General features: G+C 35.4%; 3 protein-coding genes and 1 long non-coding RNA gene across 5 annotated transcripts; 3 read left to right on the forward strand and 1 right to left on the reverse strand.

The window, feature by feature from the left end:
* Window positions 1–295: 295 nt before the first annotated feature.
* Window positions 296–5,033, forward strand: LOC110422231 (uncharacterized). Its single transcript, XM_021436061.2, has 4 exons — window positions 296–1,233; window positions 1,752–1,847; window positions 3,614–3,750; window positions 4,582–5,033. The coding sequence occupies exons 1-4, from the start codon at window positions 334–336 to the stop codon at window positions 4,715–4,717; spliced, it is 1,269 nt and encodes a 422-aa protein (XP_021291736.1). The 5' UTR covers window positions 296–333; the 3' UTR covers window positions 4,718–5,033.
* A 233-nt stretch (window positions 5,034–5,266) lies between these two features.
* LOC110421975 (uncharacterized) lies at window positions 5,267–6,113 on the forward strand. The gene is made up of 2 exons (XR_002445677.1): window positions 5,267–5,485; window positions 5,587–6,113. It is a non-coding gene; the product is annotated as an uncharacterized LOC110421975 (long non-coding RNA).
* Window positions 6,114–8,523: 2,410 nt separating this feature from the next.
* Window positions 8,524–14,790, forward strand: LOC110421046 (vacuolar-sorting receptor 1-like). The gene is made up of 12 exons (XM_021434495.2): window positions 8,524–9,186; window positions 9,604–10,296; window positions 10,924–11,012; window positions 11,117–11,186; window positions 11,272–11,355; window positions 11,732–11,808; window positions 11,881–11,962; window positions 12,132–12,214; window positions 12,309–12,375; window positions 13,067–13,195; window positions 13,487–13,593; window positions 14,301–14,790. The coding sequence occupies exons 1-12, from the start codon at window positions 8,892–8,894 to the stop codon at window positions 14,388–14,390; spliced, it is 1,866 nt and encodes a 621-aa protein (XP_021290170.1). The 5' UTR covers window positions 8,524–8,891; the 3' UTR covers window positions 14,391–14,790.
* Window positions 14,791–15,136: 346 nt separating this feature from the next.
* LOC110421047 (Transmembrane proteins 14C) lies at window positions 15,137–17,875 on the reverse strand. 2 transcript variants are annotated; one of them, XM_021434497.2, is made up of 7 exons: window positions 17,499–17,875; window positions 16,965–17,358; window positions 16,687–16,854; window positions 16,540–16,586; window positions 16,400–16,437; window positions 15,966–16,058; window positions 15,137–15,426 (listed from the first exon to the last, which is right to left on the reverse strand). In XM_021434497.2, the coding sequence occupies exons 1-6, from the start codon at window positions 17,754–17,756 to the stop codon at window positions 15,980–15,982; spliced, it is 984 nt and encodes a 327-aa protein (XP_021290172.1). In that variant the 5' UTR covers window positions 17,757–17,875; the 3' UTR covers window positions 15,137–15,426; window positions 15,966–15,979. The 2 variants fall into 2 exon arrangements, with proteins under 2 accessions (XP_021290172.1, XP_021290171.1); XM_021434496.2 differs by having other exon boundaries at window positions 16,965–17,361; window positions 17,499–17,873.
* Window positions 17,876–19,364: the final 1,489 nt, after the last annotated feature.

Here is a 19,364-nt window from a genome sequence, read left to right on the forward strand (position 1 = left end):
TTGGACTTTGCTTGTTGCCTTGAGTTTCATGGGAATAAGCATCTCTTTCTAATTTATATCCTGTTGGTTTGTGTCGCTTGGACTTTGATTCACACGATGAATCCTTATCATCATTCCCCAGAACACCATTGTACTACTTGCATTCAAAACCCTAACTACTGTTTAGTTATAATTTTGATGGATCATGTTTAATTTTTACTGACTGAACAAGTACGCTGCGATGCCATAACTACTTTACTTCAATTGTCGTCAAAATTTAGCAATGGTTATTGATGTCAGTCTCCCTGTTGGAATTTCAGTTTTGACTCGGTCACCTTTGTGAGGCCGAAAGAGATGGCTAATAAGCACAACGAGATGCAGCAGAACACTGGATTAGTGGAAGCAATCATACTTGAGGTTAAAGATAGAGAAAAGATTGGAGGGTCCTCTTTAAAGTCTGATGTCATTTGCTGCAACAAACACCATTCTGAACAAGGGGTCTGCAAAGTTGGTGAGGTTATCATCCATAATAACCCAGACAACCCCGGATGGCCAAAACGCATTAAGACCTTTTTCCAAGGGAACAATGAAGAAGTTAAAATGGAGCTCGAAAATGTTGAAATAAACAGCACTGGGATGTACTACCTCTATTTCATGTTTTGCGATCCGCAACTCAAGGGTACTCTTATTAAAGGAAGGACTGTGTGGAAGAACCCCAATGGTTATTTACCTGGGAAGATGGCTCCTTTAATGACATTTTTTGGTGTGATGTCTTTGGCTTACCTTGTACTAGGCCTTGGCTGGTTTTTAAGGTTTGTTCAGTTCTGGAAGGATATCATTCATTTGCACTACCATATCACACTGGTGATTGCTCTTGGAATGTGTGAAATGGCTGTTTGGTACTTTGAATATTCTAATTTCAATTCAACTGGGAGCAGACCAATGGGTATTACATTGTGGGCAGTGAGCATTGGCTCTGTTAAGAAGACTCTATCTCGCCTTCTTCTTTTGGTGGTTTCCATGGGCTTCGGTGTCGTCAGGCCAACCTTAGGTGGCTTAACATCAAAAGTACTTCTGCTTGGTTTGGTGTATTTTATTGCGACTGATGCACTTGAGCTGGTAGAACATTTGGGGAACATTAATGACTTTTCTGGGAAAGCAAAGTTATTTTTGGTTCTACCTGTAGCTTTTTTGGATGCTTGCTTTATTCTATGGATTTTCTCATCACTATCAAAAACTTTAGAGAAACTTCAGGTAAGACTCTTTCCACTTAAAACTGTAATTAGAGATGCATAGAAAATAGATGGAAAGGGATCTGACATTGATAGACAATGTATGTATCGGCTAGCATGGCATGAAGCTATTAGCTCAATTAGAAATCAAATTCACCAAGCCTGGCTTCTGGATTTATATGGGATTAGTTGCATGAATCTTTTTTCTCCATTCTGCTCAGTCTTGGTATGTTGAAATGATAGTCTTTCATTGCTAAATTTCCTGTCTAACTTTTAGTTTATACCTGCTAACCTTATTTCATTGATCATTCATATAATGTAAAGGTGGAGATGGAAAATGGGCACATTATCTAAAACTAAACAGGCTCTTAGCTTTCATTCTTGATCTTCCTGGCAGCAGTAGGCTCTGTATATACAAATAGGACATGATTTTCTTGTGAAACTTTTAGTTATTCATACCAAGAATCTTATCTTATTTGCAACAACTTTTAAAATGATCCATTTGTTTCCAATTTTGTTCCTGTTGTTTCTTGATTGTAGATGAGGAGAAACTTGGCAAAACTGGAGTTGTACCGCAAGTTTACTAATGCCCTTGCAGTGTCTGTGTTGCTTTCTATTGCTTGGATCGGCTTTGAGGTAATACAAGTTCTTCTATCCATTAAAAAGTTATTTAGGTGGCTTGCTACATGTAATCTTTGAGAGCCAGTTGGCATCACACTTCCTAGGTATTTGGAAACTGGGATATGCCTAAGAACAAAATACACCCATGTGTGGTATAACATATAATCATTCTTGGTAATCTTTCAATAAACATTCCTGGGAAAAGGATGCTAGACCATGAATGTTGTTGGTAGTTTGGAATCTTGCACAATATTTCCAACATGCCCATAGTGTCAACTGGCATGTAACGCTATACAACATCTATTATCAAATTCATTTTCTACTCCAGCTAGTAATTAATATAATGAATCCATGTTATATTCATCTTAACTTGGCTCAACTAAACCTTTGTTTCAAACTAGTTGGGATTGGCTATATTATTCAATATCTTCTTACTGCACAATTGAGGGCTAAAACCTTTGAAAGGTTGAACCCACGTAATGTTCCATTGGCCTCTACTTCTTTACATTCTTCCTACTTGGATCTAATCAAACTTTTGTGCAGAAGCATCCCTAGGTCTACATTGCACATGACTAAACCTTCTAGGTCACCTTTTCCTTGTTTTATTTTCAATCAGTGCCGCTTCTACCTTCTTAAAAATATCTTCATCTCTTAGTCTATCGTTTCTCACATGCTGACGCACCTATGTCAACATTCTTGTCTCAGACACAGTTATTTTGTGGACATATAACTGCCCAACATTTCATACCATCAACCATAACCGATCTTGTGGTCTTCTTAGAAAATATTCCATCATCTTTGGTAGACTTATTTTCTGGACATGTTGTCTTGTAACTGCCCAACACCCCGCACCGTAAAGCATAACTTGTCTTAGGGCCTTTAATAGAATTGTTGCCTCAACCTAGTTCATATCTTCTAGTTGCAAAAAACCTACATCACTTTTCTACTTCATCCTGCCTGCACGATTCCTATTGCTAACATCCTCTTCAAGCTTTCCTTGTGCATCATTGAACCAAGGTACTAAAAACATCAATTTTAGGAATTTCTCAATTTTCTATTCTAGTTGCATCATCCTCTCTTATTTTACCTTTTTAAACTTATGCTCCACATTTATTATGTTTTGATCCTTCTTAATTAAAATCCTCCAGAGTCAATCCCTGCCTTAGTCTCATTTACTCATTTACTAATGACATCTGCAAATGCAAAATAATAGGCAACAAGGTATGATATCATGTCCTTGATATAAATCTATTGTCATTTGAAATTTAATATTATTGAGTTTTTTAATCAAGCTCAAGCTTAAGCCTGGCACTTGCTTGGCTCAATTACACCCTATGCATCACATGGGAAACTAAGATGCCCATCTCTCTTGGGTTGAATGGCTTTCCTGAAAGATGTGTGCCAAATGCAAAAATGGTCTAGAGTGCTTGGGAATGAAAAAGAGGTCTTGTGTGCCAAATGTGGTACCTGAGATTTATGCTTCAGTCTGGCCAAAAAAAAGAATAAATAAAGATTCCTGCTTCAGAATTCCCTGGCATCCCATAAGGATTTAAGATTCTCTGTGTCAAAGATCAGCTAAGTGAAGTTTGGAATATTGTAATGTTCTCTTTCCATCATATTTGTGTATATATTTATCACCTTCACACCGTCTCTCCTTCCAATCCCCAACCCACCCCCACGCACTCACACCAAAAAAACTCTGAACAAAAACTAACGAAAAGAAAAGAATAAACAAGTATAAAGACTTATGATTGAAGCTCCTCTGATTTTTCTTGGCTCAGCTATACTTCAATGCAACTGATCCACTGAATGAGTTGTGGCAAATTGCATGGATCATCCCAGCTTTCTGGAATATGCTTGCATATTCTCTTTTGGTGGTCATATGTGTTCTGTGGGCTCCTTCACGTAATCCAACGAGGTACGTATGTTGATGTTTACTATTTGCAGTTTTTGTGTTTCTGTAATTTATAGTTTACGCTTACATTTTCCTGACAAATATCTCACCTATAAAAAGCAAGTTTTAACTTTCTTGAGTTTAATTGTGTAGTTTTGTCGTCAAAATGGTGATAAAGTAAGCTTCTTTTGTTTTGTGTAATATTTAAAGCATTCCGAGTTATATTAATAAATTTGGATAAATTTTTTTTCTGGAACAAAATCAAGCGGTATATGAAGTTGAATTTTTGTACTTCAGTCCAAGTCTAACATGGATTTTTCTGAGAGGCAGCTCATATTTTCCTGTATTAAATAACAATGCTTATTTAGCCCCCAGAAGTAATGCTGTGTAACCAAGAGTATGCCAATACTTCATTTGAGTATTTGACTCTGAAAACATACTTGATAATGTTGGATTCTTTTTGGTTCATTACCAACACAACCTTTACGGTTCTAAAGAAGGAGAGCATGTGCGTGGAAAACCAGTGTGGTGTGAAGGATGTTTCCATTTCTGCATCTGTACTTTTTCTCTTTTATAGTTTCTTGTAACAACAGCACATCAGTAGTTGTAGAATATCTTCTGGAACTATTGCAGATATGTAGTTGCAATTTGCAGTCTCCTAGACGCCAATAAACTATATGAGTATCTTTAAATAGCTAGCTGCAACAATTTGGCTTTGAGTTGTTACTTAATTTGACTATGCATTTAGTCTATTTTGCTGGCGGACCTGCCATAGGATGTTTGGTTTTGACTTTTATTTAAAGTAGACGGAAAAAAATAATAACTTTTGGCCATTAATGTGGTGTGGACTTGTAGATACGCTTACATGGAGGAGATGGATGGGGACTCTGATGAGGAGGGTGTTGCATTGACCAGCAATGGTGCGGACATGGCAATGAAGCTGGAAAGGCAGGCAATTGGAGATGATCTTGAAGAGGATAAGCGTGAATAGATGATATCGCAATGTATAATATACCAAAATCCCTATTGAAGCTTGAGTTGTACCCTCAGGAAATATCTGTAAATCTTGCTGTACAATCTGAGTTGTATGTATAGCGAACTTGTGATTGAAGTACTTTGAGAAGGCATGAACATAGATATTGCAGTATTACTGTATTAGTGAAATTTTACGTCTGAACTCTGACCAGCGCTAATTTAAGCAAGGAGCAATGCCATCTCCTTCTAACTCATCTTGAGGTTCTCATGTCTCCTTTGGTGTTATAAGATAATTGTTGATGCATAGTTATATAAAGTGCATGCTTCTTTCATCTGCATTTTCAATTCTTTGCTAGTGTTCACCATTGGGCTGTGCTGTTAGCTATTCAATCAATAATATTTGTAAAATTAATGAAATATTACTAAATTCTAATAATTTCTTTGAACTGCATAAAGCGACCATAATAATATTATAAATAAATTAAAAATAATTAAAAAAAAACCAAACCGTTATATTTATTTTTTTTTAAAAAAGAAATCATCATATATTATTGACTCACTCGACAGCTAAAGCAAATCAGGCTTTATGTGAACATAACTCCTTGCACCTTTTGCCTTTTGGGATGGGATAAAAATTTTCCACCTACTCGGATTTCCTTCCACACCTTAATTCCCCACCCCAACATCCATCATCTCTTCATCATAAAGCTATTCAGTTTCTTTCTCTGTTTTGGTTTTTATGTAGATCTCTTTGTGGGAAGGCTTTGGCAAAGATAACCACAAGGTTGGTTCCGTTCAACCTCGTTTCTTGAAGCTAAATCTTGGGTATGGATTTTTTTTTTTTGGGTATGGTATAATTAGTATTTTTTGAATTTGGTTTAACAGCTGAAAGAATATGAGTCGTCACACCACACCACCACCACCACCTCCTCGGAGACAGTCCTTACGATGATCCATTCTTGAGGTGCTGTTGCTGCCCATGTTTTATAATGTCTTCCATTTTCAGGGGCTTTGGCAGATGCATATTTGTTGCTTGTTATCCTGTTCTCCACTGCTTTGGATTCGATGATGATTGGGCTCACCGCCATCATCACCGTCACAGGCACTTCCCCTGAATTCTTGTTTCTCTATTTTCAGTTTTAAGGTCAATTTTCATGGCGTGTTGAAATTTCCTGCTTCATTAGTAATTCCGAATCTTCCGAAAACACTGACAAATTGCTTTGGGAATTTGGCAATAGGTATTAATTCGTCAAATGGTGTTGATAAGTCTTTACAAATACCAAAAGACTCTTGGCATTCATATGAATTAGAATTACTTGACAGACCTATGCAGTTAATTCGCATGCCTTGTTATCAAATTACATTCCATTGGAATTATGAAGTGGTAAAGCATCAAACCCCATTTTATTGTATATATCTGTTGAGGAATATCCCCAAATTAAACGAGAATAGTAGCACTGTAGCAGTGATAATGATGCAATAAAAAGTTGCAACCCCACCAGTAACCCACTCTCCTCCCCAGCAACCCATTTCGAATTGCAGTGGAACATTAGAGGATTAACGGGGAGCCTGCAAAACAGCTAAGGATTAGAGGGTTTAATGTTGCATCATAAATTTTATTAGTATATTCAGTGTTTAACAATATGTGGGATGCATGGATCACTACCTCCTCCATGCTTTTGGGGGTCATTCACGAAGGAAGCTTGCTGAAAAGAGAAAGGCAACCAAGAACCATGGCCTCCAAAAAGTTGGAAACTTATCACAGTTCTCATGGATTTTTACTACTCACTAGGTTCTGATCCAGAGACCAAGTTTTTGTATCCCCAAATTAAACATATCAGTATTCATTTAACAAGTTAGCAACAACTAAGTCATGTGCATGGTAGAATGTAAAAAATCCAAAGTATGCATAGTGTTATCTTATTTTATAAATTTCATCTCAAGATTTAAATTCGAGATTTTAAATTAAAAATTCAAATCATAACCATTTAAAAGTTCTTTTAAGTTCATCGAATCATACTATTAGCTCTCATACTTACAAAATGTGACACTTTACTATTGTTATTGTATGGTTTATTCTCTATTGTTTATAGCCTTTTTTCTATTTATTAATTGAGACAAACCTTTTTTTGGTAGTTGCTTTCTGAGGCTAATGAGATAAGCCTTGTACACAAATGTCGCAGATAATGTCTTTGATGAAAATTATTATTTTATTTTATATTTATTGCATAGCAGATATGAATGACCACCAGATGAAAGACAATGGCTTTTGGCATTTGCTAATAAATAAGATTGTACTCCAAATGTCTATAGCTGGTGGGCTCAAGGACCCCTTTTTTGTCCTCTTTCATTTTGAGGTGTCAATCTCGCTGGTTTGATATCAAGAATTAAAAAAAAAAGGCAGTAAAGATCATAAAGTTTTTTAACAATTAAAATTAAAAAAACTTTAAGGGATAACAAAATGAATTACTTTAATTTTTTACATAAACTAACTAAGTTTTGAATTGGTATATGATTTAATTGGATTCTAATTTTTTACTTAAAACATGTTCTTCCTTTTTTAAATTTACTTTCTATATATATATATATATATTTTTTTTTTTGAAAGGTTACTTTCTATACTTTTTTGAGAAAGCAAAAAGTACATAGTAAGAGTAAGCAATAATAACTTTCAAAAAAATAATTAGCAAGAACCTACCACATATAGCCTTATTAATTTTTGTGATACTAGAATAAACCATAAATGCATGACGAATTAAGTTTGTTTTCCGTTTTTGGCTTTTTATAAAATAGTGAATATGTTAAGAGGATAAGAGTTCATAAACAATTAATGTTGATTATTTATTATATCTTCTTGATTCAACGAAATTACACATCTTAGCTTATCCTACTTCTCCTTGAAAGCATCCAAAAATAAGGTCGAATTTGTCATTGTAGTATGGTTTAATTAAATTTTATCAAATTTATTAATATAGGTGACAAAATTTATGTCAAATTCACTGTTTTTATAATTATTCGTAAAATTTAAAGTATAATGATGAAATTTAACAAACTTGAAATAAAATAATAAAATTCGATATTAATTCATAATATGATAAAAAATATGATTTGATTTTTAAAATATTGATATTATCCATAAGATTTAAATCTCCACCCACTGTTAAATTGCAATGCAGGTAAAAAGGAAAGAAAACTATTTTATTTTTTATTTTTGCCAGAGAAATAAAAATGAAGTGTGTGGAGGCCTTTAATTTGTGCAGTGCAACGGCGAGGCCACGAATGGTATGGGTTACACTTTTATGACTTAACAATCAGAGAGAGGACAGGACCATCTCCAATTAACCATGACGTGTTAAAGCCAATCAGGAAAAAGAACACGTGTATTGCATGAAACCTATACCATTTATTAATATCTTTTCTCCTCTCTCTCGTGGGTCGCTCTCCCTCTCTCCTTGTTGCCTTATTCCTTCCTCTCTCTCTCTCTCTCTTTCATTTAGAATTGCAATAAAAATAGATAAATTTATAATTTAATATTTATCCCAAAAACTATCTCTTTCATTTATACACTTGTTATGTAAGCAAAAATAAAATTAAAAATTTTAGCAAGAAATTAAAAAATAAATTGCATGTATGAGTTTAGAAAATTAACCGTATACCTATTTAATATTATGGAAAAACTAACTTAATTATTAAATAAATTAATGATAAATTAATAAATTGTGAGGGTAAAATAATAATAAAATAATTTTAAAAAATAAGAAATAGAAAAAGTTACTAACTTACGAGGAGAATTCTTAGGCCTTAATCAAAGGCGGTTTAGAATAGATCTCCCATTGTAAGTAGTATTACTAAAACAATACGGTTCCTGAACTAAATACTAGTTGCTGCTTCTTTTTGTACTGTACGATATTATATGTAGCCCAATCTTTTTCTCAAACATTGGATTGATCAATTTATACTGTGAAAAAAGCTTACAATTCCAGCTATTTGTTTTGTTGTTTTTCTCCTCTTCATCTTTCTTTCTCTGCAATCGCAGGCGGCAAAAAGGAAAGGAGAATTCAACTTAAGGCAAGGAAGGGATAGGAAAAATTTTAACCAGAAGGTTACTTTTATGCTAAGTTATTGATTTAAAATATTCCCCATCTTGAGTTATCGGAAAACATTTTTTCCTCATCCTGTGTCGAGCAAGGATGAGAGAAAACTTTGGGTTTTTAATTTGTGTGTGGATTTTGTTATGGGGGAATTGCTTGGGGAGGTTTGTGGTGGAGAAGAACAGCTTGAAAGTGACATCCCCAGAGTCAATCAAGGGAGTTTATGAATGTGCAATTGGGAATTTTGGGGTTCCTCAGTATGGCGGAACCTTGGTCGGTACTGTTGTTTATCCTAAAGCAAATCAAGGCGCATGCAAGATCTTTGATGATTTTGACATCTCCTTCAAATCAAAGCCTGGTGGACTCCCTACTTTTCTCCTTGTTGATCGTGGAGGTCAGCCTCTTATTCTTTCCTTTATTCTGGTTTTCATGATGAATTATTTATTATCATCGTTGATGATCCAGTTCTTTTTACGTCATGCTCAATAACTGTTTTGGAAGTAAAATGATTTAATTATGGTTTTTTTTTTCTACTTTCTATTTATGTAAACATGATATCATAATTCAATTAAGTTTTCCCTTGTGTTTTGGGGCTGACAAGTTGGTTTTCTGTTTTAATATGAGTTTTACAGTATTTAAAACTCTTAAATATGCTGGCAGTTGGCATTTGTTAAGTTTAGCATTGCCTACTCTGTTGATTAAAGTTGTAGTCCTAGGTATTTGAGTCATTATTTCCTTGGTTTTAGTTATGCTCTTCTCAACTTGCTTTAAATGCACCTGCATATCATATTCACTTTTGCTGTTATGGCAGATTGTTTCTTCACCTTGAAGGCATGGAATGCTCAGAAAGCTGGAGCTGCTGCTATTCTTGTTGCTGATAACAAGGATGAGCCGCTGATTACCATGGATACCCCTGAAGAAGAGAACGCTAATGCTGAATACCTGCAGAATATCACCATTCCATCAGCCCTCGTTAGTAAATCATTAGGGGACAGTATCAAGAAGGCCCTAAGTCTTGGGGAAATGGTTAATATGAATCTTGACTGGACTGAGTCTCTTCCGCATCCGGATGAGCGGGTTGAGTATGAGTTTTGGACAAATAGCAACGACGAGTGTGGACCAAAGTGTGACAGCCAGATGGAATTTGTCAAGAACTTCAAAGGAGCTGCTCAAATACTTGAGCAGAAAGGGTACACTCAGTTCACCCCACACTATATAACCTGGTATTGCCCTGAAGCTTTTATTTTGAGCAAACAGTGCAAGTCACAGTGCATCAATCATGGGAGGTACTGTGCTCCAGATCCTGAGCAAGACTTTAGTAGAGGATATGATGGTAAAGATGTTGTGGTTCAAAATCTTCGCCAAGCTTGCCTTTTCAAAGTTGCTAATGAAAGTGGAAAGCCATGGCTTTGGTGGGATTATGTTACAGACTTTGCTATCCGCTGCCCAATGAAAGACGAGAAGTACACCAAAGAGTGTGCAGATCATGTTATCCGGTCTCTTGGTAGGTTAATCCTTTATATATTGCTGCTTTACTCATGTGCTATATTATGTATGATTGCAGTCTTAAAATGGGTCACACACAATATTGCTGCTGCTTTACTGCTAATAAGTGTCACATTTTAATTGATTTCTTTCTTTAAAAATGGAGCATAAGACCACTAAATTGGTCCCCGTTTGTTTGGGGTAAACACTAAGTAATTTATTCTTCCAGTTTACTCCCTAGTTTATTAAAGGTTTCCACTTTCTGAACATTCTCTCCTGTATGTTTGGGTAAACTATAAGCAATTTGTTCTTCCTGTTTACTCCCTAGTATATATAAAAGGTTTCCTGTTTCTGAACATTCTCTCCTGTATGTTTACTAAAGTCAGAGAAATTATATAATTTGTTTTAGACTAAGGCGTTTATATACATTTACATGTGCATCTACCCGCGTTTCTGTTTACTATGTCTATGCATATAACTCTGCTATTTTAGTGGGATATTGAAAAGCAAAAGTATTCTTATTTGCAGCTGGAAATGTTGATTACTTGCATCATCTGTTACGTATAGATGAAAAGCAAGCTTATATCTTTAGATCTGAAGAGTGTACCTATTTTTGGTATATTTATCTTTATCCTGTGCTTTGTAGGAGTTGATCTCACTAAAATAGACAAATGTATTGGAGACACTGAGGCTGATGTGGACAACCCAGTTCTTAAAGCTGAACAAGACACACAGGTCAGGCTACTCTAAAACTTTATTGGTTAAAAAAAATACACGAGGCCCATCTTTGTCATATCTTGTCATTAAGGTTCTCATTTGTTCTGTAATACTGGTTTCAGATTGGCAAAGGCTCCCGTGGAGATGTGACTATACTGCCAACTCTTGTTATAAATAACAGACAGTATAGAGGTTTAAATCAGAATTTGCTGTCATTGCCAATAATCTGATTGCATGAATCACCTTTTGTAACCCAAACCTTTTTTACTGGATTCAGGGAAGTTGGACAGAGGGGCTGTTCTCAAGGCAATTTGTGCAGGTTTTCAAGAGACCACAGAGCCAGCAATTTGTTTAAGTGAAGGTTATCATCTATTGCACTCTATTTACAAGCGTTTTTTTCTTGTGCTCTACTTTAAAATGTATAATTTCTGGTATTCACCAACTTATCACATAGTCAGCAGAGCCCAAGCTCCCCTTTATTTACTAATGCACCAAACGAAGGAGTTACTTCAGTGTTGTTGGGTGGGTAAAATGATTACAGAAACTATGTCCTTTAGTAGCAGCAGACCCTATCTCACATATCTTTTCAGTGTTTCTGATGAGCTTCAGTAAAGTAATAGTTATCTCTCACAAAGTTTTTTCCATGCTATTTTATGTAGATACCGATTTTGATTTGTATTTGCAGTAGAGATTACTATAGAGATATTGATTATTTTATTGTAAATTGTCCTTGGCAGATATAGAAACTAATGAGTGCTTAGAAAACAATGGTGGGTGCTGGCAGGACAAGAATGCTAACATTACCGCGTGCAGGGTATGTCACTTACATTGTAGATTAACTCTATGTTCAATTTAATTTTCTGCTGATGCGCTTTTGTACTTGTAGGATACCTTCCGGGGAAGAGTGTGTGAATGCCCAATAGTTAACGGTGTAAAGTTTTCCGGGGATGGTTATACACATTGTGAAGGTAAATGTTTTTCCTTAGGAAGACTTCCTAGTGTGAAATTGTTGATGGAAATGAATGGTGGTTACACTTAAGGGTTATAATTAATCCTAGAACAGAAATTTGCATTTTTTCTTTTCAACTCATTTATGCTTAGTTCCTATCCTCTAATATCTGCTTTCCTGATTAACAGCTTCTGGGGCTTTGCATTGTGAAATCAACAATGGAGGATGCTGGAGGAAAACACAAGATGGGAGGACATACTCAGCTTGTGTTGTGAGTGCCTCTCGATGTCTGTGTCTTTCACTCTCTCTCTCTCTCTCTCATTTTACCTGTTTCTTATTGTTTGATTTTTTAATGGATTGTTCAGGATGATCATTCACATGGTTGCAAGTGCCCACCTGGATTCAAGGGTGATGGAGTCAACAGCTGCGAAGGTACTAGGATATCTATACCTGGTTCTTCATTTAATATCATAAAGCATCATGCTTAACACTGGAAATAGACAGCTTATTGAGCATTTTTTTTTCTGCTTTTAGTGTATGAGTTCATTTAATATTACACATGGTGTTTCTCCACTAAATCTGTGATATAATGATTCAAAGCTGCTATTTCTACTTTCAGATTTGTGTCTACAATATCATAAAAGTATCTTATTTAAATTTTATATATATTCTACTTTCAGAATTATAAGATGCATACTTGGTCTTTAGCCTGTGAAGAAGGATTTCTTCAGTGAAAGATATTTCTAGTAGCAGAAAACTAGGGTCACTAGCATTCTATGGCACTATTTGATGCAGTGTTTTAGTTTCAAAATTTGTTCTAGGGGTTAAAGTGCTTTGATAGGAGCATGGTAAAATCTTGAATCATTTCTGGAGGTTTCTGATCTAGGAGGCGCTACTGGTAAACGTTGGAGTCTTGGTGCGTTGTTTATGAAAAGGATGAGTGGAGGTTTTTAAAACTGAATAAAATATGGATGCTGTATAAACCATCTTGTAATATCTCTTTTGGGCAACACTTTTAATCAAAAAATGCTTCATAATTACTGCTGCGCCAACGAAGTTTTAAGATTTATACTCAATTATATCTCCGTTGGTGAATCATTCCTCACGTTTGGCTGTCTTCCAGATGTCGATGAGTGCAAGGAGAAGCTGGCCTGCCAATGTCCTGAGTGCAAATGCAAAAATACCTGGGGCAGTTATGAGTGCAGCTGTAGTGGTGGATCACTGTACATGCGAGAGCATGACACATGCATTGGTGAGTATTTTTGGGGCCTGCTGTCATAATTCAATAGACAGCATTTTATGCCCTCTTAACTCTTTGTAGAATGATTTCAGTTGTCTGTAAAATCTTTTCTATAATGTGTTCCCTCATCTGGAGCTGTGGTAGAAAATCCTGGTACTATATCAGATTAAGCTAATTATCCACTAATTGCTTGATTTTGTAGTTTGGCAAATTGTGTTTAGTGATATTTAGAATCTCAAGATTCCTATAATGCAATATTTATTCACTACAGCTAATGTTTTTTATTGCTTGCAAAATATACAGGTAAGCATGCTAGCACAAGGGTAAGCTGGGGCTATGTTTGGGCAATAATTTTTGGCCTGGTTGCTGCTGGAGCTGCAGGATATGCCTTTTACAAATACAGAATCCGGGTAAGATTGTTGTTATACTAATATATCAGGTGATCCTATGTAGTCCCAATACGTTAGGTCACACTAGAATTAATTGAGGTGTACATGATAGAAGGCATCACATGGTTGTGAGATGCATGGGTTGATGATGATGTGAGCCAACCTTTATAGCCTTAATAGTTCAAATCAAATCAAACCAACTCCAATTGATTGCTTTAGATTTCTTTTTAGGTTGATCGAATAGTGCACAATTGTAGTTAGAACCCACCAAAAGACAAATAAAGGGAAGATTGAATATATTTACTAGTGAATTGAGTAGTTTAAATACTTTTAAGGGAGAGTCAAGTGGGAGGAAATTGATTGCTGGTATCTCAACGAATTGCTTTCAAAGATTTTGATTTGTGTATAGTATTTTACACCATATTTGAAAGAAACTGCTTTTGAGTATTCCTTAAGTTTAAAAAAAAAAAAAAAAACCAAATTTGGTAATCAGACAGATTTTGTTTAGAAATTTATCTGGCAATTTTTATCAATTAGAGTCCATTATTTAAACCGAAACAATAGTTGGACTAGATACAATAGAGGGCTGTAATTAAACACAATTTCCGTTAGCACTTTACCACTGTTTCTAGTAAGAAAGGCCTAGATTGTCAGAGAAAGGGAGAAAAAGCACATTTTCCTACCAATAATGGTGAACTAATTTTCATTTGTTCTTCAACTTCATGCAGAGATACATGGATTCAGAGATTCGGGCTATCATGGCGCAATACATGCCATTGGATAATCAACCTAGTAATGTTCACCATCCAGATATCTAAACGCAGCACAATCGCAAAGGACTGCTGAGGGCATAGAGGCAAAGGGAACATAGTTTCAAAAGCCTTGGGTGCCTGCCTTCCCACATTTTATTAGTTACTATTATTAGGTGTAATGTGTTGAGGCAGTTGCTCTACTTATACAGTGGGAAGTTGGTTTCTCTTCGACTATGTAAATTTAAATTATAAGGGATGCAGTAATGGACATGGAAAGTTTTCAATTTGCAGGGCCACAGATCACATGTTTTACTTCTTAGCTTTAAATTCCTTTAGGATTGGCATTTATGCTCGAGTTGCTCCGTCATTTGGCTTTTCTTTGTGGGAGCATGTCATCCTGAACGGTGAATAGATGAGTATACTTTTACTGCTTAATTAATCAGATACTTAGAACCAATAAAATTCACACTGGATGATTTCATTGGGAAATTAGCTTGGAGGAAGTTATGTAATGGCCATTGGTACACGTGTACTAGTATTTGTTATTTACAACGTAACATGCTAGGTCCAATGTAACATACACTAGCGTTCTACTTATAAATATACCTTGTAAATTTGTTGAAATAGGTTGACTTTTGCAGTCTTGCCAAGGAAATGTAAAAGCCTATTTGGTCTTTGTTAGATCGAAGGTACTTTTTGCAACGCTCCCTTAATACACGAGTTATCAACTAAACTCGTTTGCCAAGCAACTTCACATTCAAAGAAACTGAAAAATCTCATATGAAGTTCAGCTGTATGTACAAGAATTTAACTGGAAAGAAATGGGACACATCATTATTCAAAGCTTCTGATGGACATAAGGGAAGAACAAAATAATTTCAATATCATGGCGAATCACTCCACTGGATTCCTTTTAACTACCTCTCATATCATTCACACTAATGGATTCACACTAATACAAAACAACAAAGTCTGACGGAGACCTAAAATTTTGTATGCTGACATGCATCAACAGCATCAAGAGTTTGTTCTTGTATCAATTTTGCTTTCTTTCAGAGCCAACATGATCATCCAGTAGACATATATATATATTTTTTCCTCCCTGGGTCAAAGGGAAAATTAAACTTCTCAGAAAATGTACAAGATAACTCGAATATTTCAACGTTGGTATCAGAAACGAAATTACCCAGCCTGAGAAAGATTAAAACTTAAATATGAAAGAAAGGGAGAGGGGGAAGAGTGATGCTGACAAGGAGCATGGGAGAGTGAGCTGGGGACCTATTGACAGAAGTTTTTCCTTAATACATTTTGTGCAGTTGGTGAAGAACAGAACCTATGTTGTCATGTACAACATAAGGAGGTAAAAGAGATGCACAAATTTGAAGAATCAAAAGTACACATGATCAAACTAAAACTTGAGTAGACGCCTATTGGTTGGCCCAAGCCTCAACTCCAACTCGATGTGCAGCAGATTCAAATTTTTAAGAGAAACAAAAATGAGGTAAACAATAGACAGGTTTCCCAGTTCCCTTCCAATGAACTGGACAGTGTCCATAGATGGAAATAACCTATTTTACATGTACAATTTTTGGGAAAAGAAAGAGAGAGAGAGAACTGAAGACACCCATCAACAGAACTAACCTCAAAAGAGCACATCAATCTTCTGTCTGAGGTTCCAAGCCAGGTTTGTCATTTGGTAGAAGCTTATAGATATAGAATGCCACCACTGCACCACTGCATAGAAAGCAAGTTGTAAGACACATTGAATTTTTGTTTAATGCAATGAAAATGCCTTCACAAACTAAAGCTCGATCTCTAAATCCAAATAACAAAAACTGCAAAAAGAAGGAACTGCTTTACACCTCACAGGGGTGTGCTGAAAGCTAAACTCAAACATGTTATACATATTCATTCCTGTTTCTTTAATGCCAGCATTAACTGAGCTTTTCTCACCCTATTATCATGTTTTTAGAATCAATGTCACACCCTTCTTAGCCACACAGAAGTTAGAAGCACCTGCTAACTCCCATGTACATACAACAGAAAACTTAAACTGTCAAAAGAATCTTAAGAACCTGACTAGGGTTGTAAGAAAGGTGCCCAGAGTTGATCTCTGCAAAAAGAATAAGAACCACAGAAGATAAACAAAATCAGCTTGAGAAGAATCAATGGGAATTTAAAAATCAGAAAAACAAAGGTTACTGAAAATCCTCACCCGAACCAGCATGCTTAACTCCCTCAAAAATATTATAGAGGCGATCACTGCAGAAAACATAAGCCAGTTAAAATGCTAGTATAAAAACATAATAGTATCACCCAATTCAAAATATGAAAGTTTGCAAATTAAGGAAAATGTAGCAACCTGATTGTCCTTTGGTGGCAAGAGCAGAAGACTCTCCTTTTTTATATGATTTTAAACTTGCTACACTTAATGCCAAAAGAACTCCACCTAGAATCACACCGAACCTGATGGCAGATAAGCTCCCTGTCAACATGAAAGAAAGGAATCCCCCGACTGAAAGAATGAAACCTGTGAAACCCAACCCAAAAAGAAGAACGAAATCAATTTATTTGTTTAAATATGCAATTAAAAATACAAAATTGAATATGAAAAACAATTCCCATGTAAATACTAAATACCATAAGGTATCCCAACGTGAAAGTCGAGAATTTTGGAAACGTCGTTTAAGTCATCGGCTGTGGAAGAATATGTTTCGACTATTTCTTTGACTTCTTCAGGGGAATGCTCTGCTGCCGTTGAGAGGTAAACTTTGCCTTCTTCACTGATCTCTTTTGCTATTTCACTCAAATCATTTTTGGCCATTTCTGCTTGAATTTTGAGCTGCTCCGAAGTTTCCTTCAGAGTAATCAAAGCTTTCTTGGAGTAAATTTCGTATGCTTCTTGGGACACGCTTTGCATCTTCAAAGCTTGCTTTTTGAATGCTTCTAAAGCTTGCTTCCACGCTTCATTTGATTCTTCTTCACTTGCCAATTTCACTTCATCTTTTTCTCTCTCCACTTCTATTTCTGAATGCTTCTACAAAAAAAAATGAACAAAACTTAAAAACCATTATCTTCATCATCATCATCATCAATATTGTGCCCAGCAACAAATGAAATTTTGAATTAAAAGAAAACTGTAAGCAATAACAAGTCATTTGAATTTCAACTCACGGATTCCTCGTGGGAAGCAGCTGCAAAAGCGACCAAGGATTGGTTGAAAGAAATCCGTCTATCGAATAAGTGAAATCCGAGGGCTAACCCTTTGGGAGCGGCGAGAGAAACTCTGCAAGAAGGCGGAGTGAGCCGCAGAGACGGCGGCATACGTAGTGCCATTGGAGAAGACGAACCAGAAGCAGAAGCAGGAGCACGAATAAGTCCCTTCAACGGCTCCAAGGCGCAGCTAGGGTTAGGGCTTTTGATCGATAACATTTCCGCTATTACAAATTTCGCAGCAGTGAGCTTCGGGTTTTTAAAATTTTCTTTAAATAAATATTTTTTAAACAGTGAGAAACGAAAGGGCGAACTCCACGAGAAATAAATTACGAGGAGAGATTTATTAGGGATTTATAGGAGTCGGTGGCGATGGAACTTTAAAATAAAAAAATTTAAAAAGAGGTGTCAAAACGCCGTCGCTTAGGTGCCTTCGGTGCTTTCGCCTGGGATGTTGGAACAAGGAGGTAGGAAACCTTTCGATGCGATGCTTTGGTGACACGTAATGAAGAACAGTTTTGAACGAGCGGACCCACAGAATCACTTTGGATTGCAGCTTTGATATGGTACATTAAAACCACGTTGTTCTCGCTGTTCCGCATTTCTTTCCAATTATGATCACCTCATCGTGTGATCATCGACCGTTAGATGCTGTTTACAACTATTAGCAGTCAGGAACACTATTTCAATTTTCACCCAGAAGTAAAAAAGATAGAGGAGAAGATAAAAAAGGCTAGGAAAGAAGAAACGTTAAAAAGAAAGAAAAGTTATTTTTCCACTTTTGTATATTTAATTTAAATAAAAAAGAGTATTATTCTTTCGATTTCGGTCCATACATGGTATATAGACGCCATAGGTTGCTTTAAAATCTGCACAAATAAACTAATTGCTTTAAACATCCATTGCACTGAAATTCGGTTTCTTACCACCTACACTATTTTTGCAGTACAATAATCAAAACAAGTTAACATATTTCTCCAAACTTCAGAATAAATAATTAATTCTTTTTTTATTAGTACCCTTTCTTTAATCAACCCTTTTTGAATCAATACCTTTCTTAATCAAATATATTTTTTGCCTTTTTAATACTTTGGTTGGTTGGTTGGTTGGTTGGTTGGTTTTGGACCTTTGATGTGAGTAATATAAATATTAATTGTTTCAAATCGAAATAATTAATTGAAATTAATTGAATTCAATTATTTCAAATCAATTTTTTTAATTTCAATATTAATCAATTAGAAAAAGATAATCCATTCAATGATTTTAATTAATTTTTGTTTTTCAATATTTACAATCAATTCAATCAAAAAAATACTAATTGTTAATAATATTTTATATTTTTTTAATTTATATTTTAAAATATCTTAATTAAATCAAAATAATCTATCGAACTGAGAAAATAAATTAATTTCGATTATTTTTAATCTTTTATTATAGTTTGATTGGTTTCCATCTAAGGCTCACCGTGTAGGGATTTTCCAACTCACAGGCTAATAGGCATCAGACTGCAAGCTGATTTAGCTTCGGCAGAAGTTGAACTTGGAGGTTAAGGTAATCAAGAATCAGAGCCCAACTCTGGATTCAACATTGGACTTAAAAAATAAGCTATTCAGCTCTGTTTATTGTCTGCTACTTACAGGCCCACCCAGCTCTTAATTGTAGCTAAGCCCATTTCTTGCTTTAGGATGGTTTTGTGAGCCCTTGCTGAGAAATTCATTGGCCATCCGCAAACAATGGAGAAGTTAAAATAAAGAGACGATTTCTTTTAATCTTTAAAGATATAGTGTTTTGAAAATATTTTTTTAATTTTAATTATTGTTAATTAAG

This window comes from Theobroma umbraticum, unplaced genomic scaffold (genome assembly GCF_002168275.2).
Source record: "Theobroma umbraticum cultivar Fairchild unplaced genomic scaffold, ASM216827v3 scaffold_130.0, whole genome shotgun sequence".
Taxonomy (NCBI): Eukaryota; Viridiplantae; Streptophyta; class Magnoliopsida; order Malvales; family Malvaceae; genus Theobroma; species Theobroma umbraticum.